At 38.0% G+C, this 7,053-nt stretch overlaps 1 protein-coding gene across 1 annotated transcript in view; it reads right to left on the bottom strand.

The window, feature by feature from the left end:
- Nucleotides 1-1,780: 1,780 nt before the first annotated feature.
- The window catches only part of LOC107791622 (succinate--CoA ligase [ADP-forming] subunit alpha-2, mitochondrial), a 28,734-nt gene continuing 23,461 nt past the window's right edge, over nt 1,781-7,053 (bottom strand). The window contains exons 5-7 of the mRNA XM_075233064.1: nt 4,044-4,105; nt 3,255-3,336; nt 1,781-2,233 (exon numbers count right to left, since the gene is read on the bottom strand). Coding sequence (XP_075089165.1) covers nt 2,097-2,233; nt 3,255-3,336; nt 4,044-4,105 — 281 coding nt within the window. The 3' untranslated portion in view covers nt 1,781-2,096. The remainder of the gene's footprint in view (nt 2,234-3,254; nt 3,337-4,043; nt 4,106-7,053) is intronic.

The following is a 7,053-nucleotide window of genomic DNA, read 5'->3' as shown; positions in this document are numbered from 1 at the left end:
TGGATGTCCATAACGTTAATCGAAGGTGCAATGACCTTATTGTCACTCCGAAAGGTTGAGAATGTGATTCCATGAGTTCAGCATGCATTATATATATGTACATATTTTACACTACCGAGCCGCGCTATAATTGGCCAGGTACGACACCTATTGTGCAACCACTCATCAATTGGGTTTTACCGAGCTCGACATTTCTAGGTACGATTCTACTGAGCCTTATGATAGTCGGGTACGTTTTTACCGAGCCTATTACTGTTGGGTACGATATGATGATAATGCCCACAGAGGCGTATGCTTTCGAGTCTGATTAGTTTTCGAGCCTATTCGAGCCTGATTAGTGTCCGGCAATGCAAAGTGCAAACTTTTACTTTCATAATTTGTGATGTTTCGGAAGTGTTTGATAACCTACGAATAAAGATATCAGTTTTCTTCCTTTGACACTCAAACCAGATTTGTTTGCGTTTATGTGAAGTTTTGTTACATATAGTGATTGTTAGTCGAGTTCCTGGCCTCAACTGTAATATATTCAGCCTAATTATTTTTTATAAATGTGTGTTTTTTCACCTCCCTCATTCTTAAAGCTCTTAACTCTAATTCTTTATATTTGAACATTGCAGGTTTCAAGTGTACTAAGTTGCTATTAGTCTTATCTTTCATAGTTTATGATGCTTCATGAAGTGTTCGTTACCCTGTGAATAAAGACATGAGTTTACTCAACTGGATTTGTTTTCATATGTCTATAGTTTGTTACGTAGAGAGTATTGGTTGAGTTCATGGCCTCAACTTTTAAGATTGCTTTCTATAAAGTATGTAGTAATATATTCAGCCTAATTATTTAGTAGACTAATTGGATTCGACAGCAAAGTCAGTTCTTAAATTTAAGGAGGTTATTCTTATCTTTTTCTTAATTAAATCGAGCAATTTTAATGGCAAGCTAAACGTTAACCTGTTAAGACTTTTCGTTAAGCTAGATCACTGATTCCTCTTCCTTGCTGACGGTTAGGGTGGGGCGAGGGGACGATATGATTAATTGGCTTAAATATCCTTATTGGTTAGGGAAAGTCGATTCTAAACCACGATTTGCTAATTTGTTTTAAACTCTACGGTGATGAAGGTATATGTGTGGACGACATTAGTACTGCAGAATCCTTGAAGTATGATTTCTCTATAATTAGATCAGCGACAAGTAATTTCTAAGAATAGTTTGGCCAAACTTGTCCCTTTTAGATAACAAAATATTTTTGTTACACCTAGATACCAAAGAAGGGATGTACATGTAACACTTGAAACCATAAGGGAGGTAAGCGTTACAAGTCAAAACCTCAAGAGATGTCTCTGTAACTATGCCATTATTTTATTAAAAACTACTAGCAGAGATTATCCAGGTGTACTATTACGAGAGATTTAGTTTTAACGCATAGAAAGATAGTTGCAAAGAAAGGAAAGGAAAGGAAAATACAAGTAGTCCACCATTCATGCCAAAGTGTACAATGTTAGTTAAATGTTCCTTCTTATTCCTTTATCTTCAATCCTAATTGATCGACCTCTTATGCAACGCATCTAATGGTTCAAAGGCAATGCAATGCTATAATAGGAAGTAATCGCAAAACCTGAGACCAAATTCAATCCAATTTCAGGACATGTAAACTTCGTCTGAGAAAACAAGTCATTCAACATAAAGCAGTCATTCCATAGAATAGCCATTTCATGAAAAAGCAACACTTACCGCTGTAGTTCCAAGGTCCAAAGTATAGTTTAATTCACGAGATCACTTAAGCACTTGCTTCAGAAGGAAATGATATAACACCATAGCTTTGAATTGTTTAATAAAAAAAAAGGTCTCAGAGCATAGCAGTAAAAAAGGGCACACTATTGCAACATCATTGGCAATACAAGAAATTTGGTAGTGTAAACTGAAAAGTCAACAAGGAGAACTTTTTGGAGCTTCTGAATGATGCTTGGAAAAACAAATGGAGATTCAAAGTATTCTCTTTTGTTATTCTCGGCTAAATATGAGTTTTGAGGGTAACTACACATTTTTTTAGCACATGTCTGCACAAAAAGAAAAATTGCCAAATGAATTGTATGCCGCTTGCTTATGCAAGACCCCTCTGTTTGAACACATCAAGCATTGTGACCCCGATTTTTGCAGGAGACTCGCATACTGTAACCCCAGCTTCCTTGAGAGCCTTGATTTTGTCCTGTGCTGTTCCCTTTCCACCAGATACAATGGCTGCATGAGCAAGACAGATCACGGTTTAGAAAAGGAAATTAAGACTTCTTTTTACAGCACATGAAACATTAACTCTTCAAGACAATAATACAACAACTCACGAACCGAAAGGGTGAGAGTTGCTATTACAACAACTCACGGTCTGAGGAGGGTAGCGTGTATGCAGACCTTACCCCTACCTATGAAAGTAGAGAGGCTATTACCGAAAGACTCTCGGCTCAAGAACGTAAAAAAAAATGGAGCAATAGAGAAACAATAGCAACAACAATGTGATAAGACAGTATAAGCAAATAACACAAACGAATAATGACAGATCCGTGGATATGAAACTACAAGAATAGTGCAAATCCTACTGCTAATACTGACATACCCTATAGAAACAACGGACTAGGAATAGGAAGGTACCCGACTAGTACTACTACTACTACTACTGGTAAGACAAGGCAAAACTCTAGACTGTCTATCAATCCACCACCCTAGTTTTCGACCTCCACACCTTTCTATCGAGGGTCATGTCCTCGGTAATTTGAGAACTATCAACTCTCGTGAACTGAGAAAATCAAATCTCTCTGGGTGAATTTGGATTACCAAACTTACCCAGTGGATGAGAATTTAAGCAATTTCCCAGACTTCGAGGCAGGGATAAGTTGACAGTGCAGAAAGCCTGTTAAATCCAACGCGGTAGCTGCCACCTTGCTATTACAAGTAATAAATATTGTGTTCTTTCTAATTGAGGGAGTTGGGGAATGGATATAACAGTTCATCAGATTAGAATCCTTAAAGCATGGATTGATCAAATGCAGTTAAGAGGACTTCTTTCTTAACTTCTGATTACAGTTACTGTAACATGGACAGAATAAATTTTGTACTTGCTTAGCTTTGGATGTTAACTACAGTCAGAAATGCTACTCCAACCTTATTGAAAAAATTAATTTACCAACGTTTTCCTGCCCATTTTTGTTTAGCAGAGAGGAGGTCAATCAAAAAAACCACAAGTAGATTAGCTGAACCAGAACAGTACCTCCAGCATGACCCATTCGCCGTCCAGGGGGAGCAGTTAGTCCAGCAATAAATGCAACAACAGGCTTTTGAGTTCCACTTTCCTGTTTAAGGAGCCGAAAGACACATAAATTCCCACCAATGCCAAAACAATTAAAAAAATAGATTTTTAAGAACATATCACAATTCACTGACATGGCAAGTATCCCAACATTCAGAAAATGGACATCTTTTTCCTCTCAACAATATAGTGTTTGCTAATGTAAAGAAATAAGTGATCCAGATATTTCAAGGGAAAATACATGAAGGTGTACAGTATTATCGAATATAGATTCATAAAAAAGCACATACAGGAAATTCAAAAGAGCATAATTAGTCTGGAGCAAATTTTATATCATTCCTTGATACTCCTCCAATACTTAGTAAGACATATTTTGGGATAGCTAAAGATGGATCTTTGCGATTTCCTGGTAAGGAGAGGTCGGGCGAACATAACCTTTCGTGTTGCCTAATACAGTAGGTTTACTGTGAAATTTAAACTAATCCTTGTACAGGCACTAACTTAAAACTACAAAACAAATAGTTACCATTCCATATATGGCGTTTAACCATGGTTTAGAATTTGACACAAACAATCTGCAAACAAGGTGGCGGACCCAGATATAAAATCATCATAATAAAAAGATGACCCAGCAAAGAGCATGTCAGTTATTCCATCACATACAAGAATGACCAGCATATAACACATCAGTCCTAATTGCAAACAACATTGTACTTCGTGATAGATATTAGTATTACAATTATCACTAACCTTTATCAAGGCTGCAGCATCTTCTTCTGCAGTACCACCGATCTCACCAATAAGAACTATACCTGACATGCAACAAGCACATATAACCAAGTCTTATCAAATGAAAAGCATAACAATGCACCAAGGTCTACTGGGGTTGAGATGCAAGCAAAATTAAAAGACGAGCTTGTGTAAAAGGCACATCAATCAAGTTCATAAAACATTTTTTAAATTTTGATTTAGATGAAAAGATGTAGCTTTAAGTTTCTAATTTAGGTTTAGTGACTAGATTTCTTGTGCTAAACATCTAATTTTCAAATCCTAATTATTAAAATATTCGTTCATTAAATTTTCTTAACAACTAACATATTACTGTGTCAGCCACATTCATTATTTGGACCCCACTATCTTCAAGATATAGCCTATGGACGGTAACATGGTTAGAGCACACCTTGTGTATATACTAAAGCACTGCCTATTAAAACGAAGAGCTCAACTTGTGTTGCACCTGGCTTCATGGTTTAAACGCACCTCACATGCGTCTTGAGCAACATAGATATAATAAGATAAAAAAAAACTACTTCCGCTAAGCATCTAGGTGCAGATCGTCTGAATCTTGTCCTCGTCTCAACACTTTCAAATAGAGAAACTGTCTAACCCTCATACCTTGAGAAATCAGAAGGCTTGAAGAAACATGAACGCTATAAATGTATGTTTTCCTCTCATAGGAATGAAGAATCTGAAAAGAGGCTAAAAGGACTACTTTATTTGAGCAACTTAAACCTAATCATGTAGGCATCTACAAGGGTCCTGGGGGATGGTCAACTATGGATATGGCAAAATCATTTTCTATTTCGCATCTATTCGGGGTTTCCTCCCTGTCCTTTGTTAAAATGTAAAAGTATTCTACCAGCTTTTAATGTTGTTTAACTCTGAGCCTCTGTTGCTTGAATCCTTCAAAATCCTTTATACACCCGCAACACAGTTTTGTGTGGGCGTAGGTTCGCACCGGATTTGGTCAACCTAACTTGGGTACTTTGATTACACCTATGACTAAGAATTATAGATTGCTCGGGCATTTGGTTTATATCATATGTATATTCACATAACGTGCTAGAGCACTTTGCCACAGAGTTTAAGAAAAAAATGAAGACTTTTGAAACTTTTGGTCTTAAAAGCTTAAAGCATAAAAACTTTTGTTGGGGCTTTCAATTTGTGTCTCTACAAAAGCTTCTCATTAAGGGTAAACTGGGTAAAAGAGAAAGTTTGAAGTTAAATTGTTTCCAAATATAGAAATGTGTCATTCCTTTTTGGAATGGACTAATAAAGAAAGTGTGTCAGATAAATTAAAACAGTGGGAGTGATGAGCATACAAGCTCAAATCATAATGCTAGAGAAGCACAAGTGGAGACCATGTTTTCTATAGCAATAGAGGCTTATTGGGTTCACGAAAATGCCAATAGATTTGGAGAATTGAGCCACGAATTTCAAATGCTTACACTAATTAGCCTTAATCCAATTGAGGCCCAAGAATCTCAAGAAGTCCAAGAACCCATTCAAGATTAGGATTTCTTTTCCTTAAAGATTAGGATTTCTTATTTCTTGTTTCCTAGTAATTTTATCCTTGTTTTAGTAGGATTATATTTGTAATTCTAGTCAAACTAGAATTGTTAGTTGATATCTCATTCCTACTAGAATTCTTTTTCCGATTTTAGATAGGATAGATTTTTTTAACCTTATTCTTATTCTAGTTTCCCTTAACTTCACAAAGTTTACTCATTGTAAGGCATATTTTGTAACGACCCGAATGGTCGTTTTGAGCATTTGCACTTCGTTTGGTGGTTTGAGGTCTTGAGTAGCTTCATAAGATATATTATGACTTATGCGTATCATCGATTTTGGTTTTCGGGTGATTCGTGATTGACTTGGAAGAATGATTCTCAACTAGGAAGCTTTAAGATGGAAGAGTTGATCAAGTTTGACTTTTGTGTATTTGACTCCGGATCGGAGTTTTGATGGTTCTGTTACGTCCGGATGGTGATTTTGGACTTGGGCCTATGTCCGGATTTGCATTTGAATATTTCTAGAAGGTTTTGGCACTATTTGACGAAAGTTGGCAATTTGAAGGTTTGGAATGTTCATAAGTTTGACCGGAAGTTGACTTTGATGATATCGGGTTCGGATTATGGTTCCGTGAGTTGGAATAGGTTTGTTATGTCATTTGGAACTTGTGTGTAAAATTTGAGGTTATTCCGAACTGATTTGGTATGGTTCGGCTTCGGCACGAGTTTTGGAAGTTGAAAGTTCATAAACTCATCAAGTTTGGTTTGAGGTGTGATTCGTAGTTTTAATGTTGTTATGTGTGATTTAAGGCCTCAAGTAGGTCCCTATTATGTCTTGGGACTTGTTGGCATGTTCGGAGGGGGCCACGAGGGGCTCGGGTGAGTTTCAGACGTATTCCGGACCATTTTTTTTTCATGCGAGGGTGCTGGTTGCTGCTGGTTCTGGTGTTGCGCACCTGCGGTTGGTTTGGCGCAGGTGCGGTGGTCGCAGAAGTGAAAATATGGTCGCACCTGCGATGAAGGCCGGGGGAGTTATCCGCAGATGCGGGTTTATTCTCGCAGAAGCGAAACAGGGCTGAGCATGGGATCTTCGCAGATGCGGAACTATGGGCGCAGATGCAGAACTATGGGCGCATCTGCGGCAACGCAGAAGCGATGGTTTGGGGCGCAGAAGCAAGATGGAGCACAGAAGCGGGGATTAGGGTCGCACCTGCGGTTGCGCAGAAGTGGACAAGTGTCTGTAGGTGCGAGAGGTCGGCTATTTAGTGGTGTCCGCAGAAGCGGAATTTGTGTCGCAGAAGCGGTTGGAGGTTCGCAAATGCGGAAATGCCTGAGCAAGTTGTATATATTCCGAGGGTTCATTCATTTTATCACATTTGGAGCTCTGATTTGGCCGATTTTGGAGAGGATATTCACCACATGGATTGGGCAAGTATTTTTGACTCGATTTTGATTATATTTCATGATTC

Source organism: Nicotiana tabacum, chromosome 16 (genome assembly GCF_000715075.1).
Source record: "Nicotiana tabacum cultivar K326 chromosome 16, ASM71507v2, whole genome shotgun sequence".
Taxonomy (NCBI): Eukaryota; Viridiplantae; Streptophyta; class Magnoliopsida; order Solanales; family Solanaceae; genus Nicotiana; species Nicotiana tabacum.
This window is presented reverse-complemented; position numbering and strand designations above follow the sequence as displayed.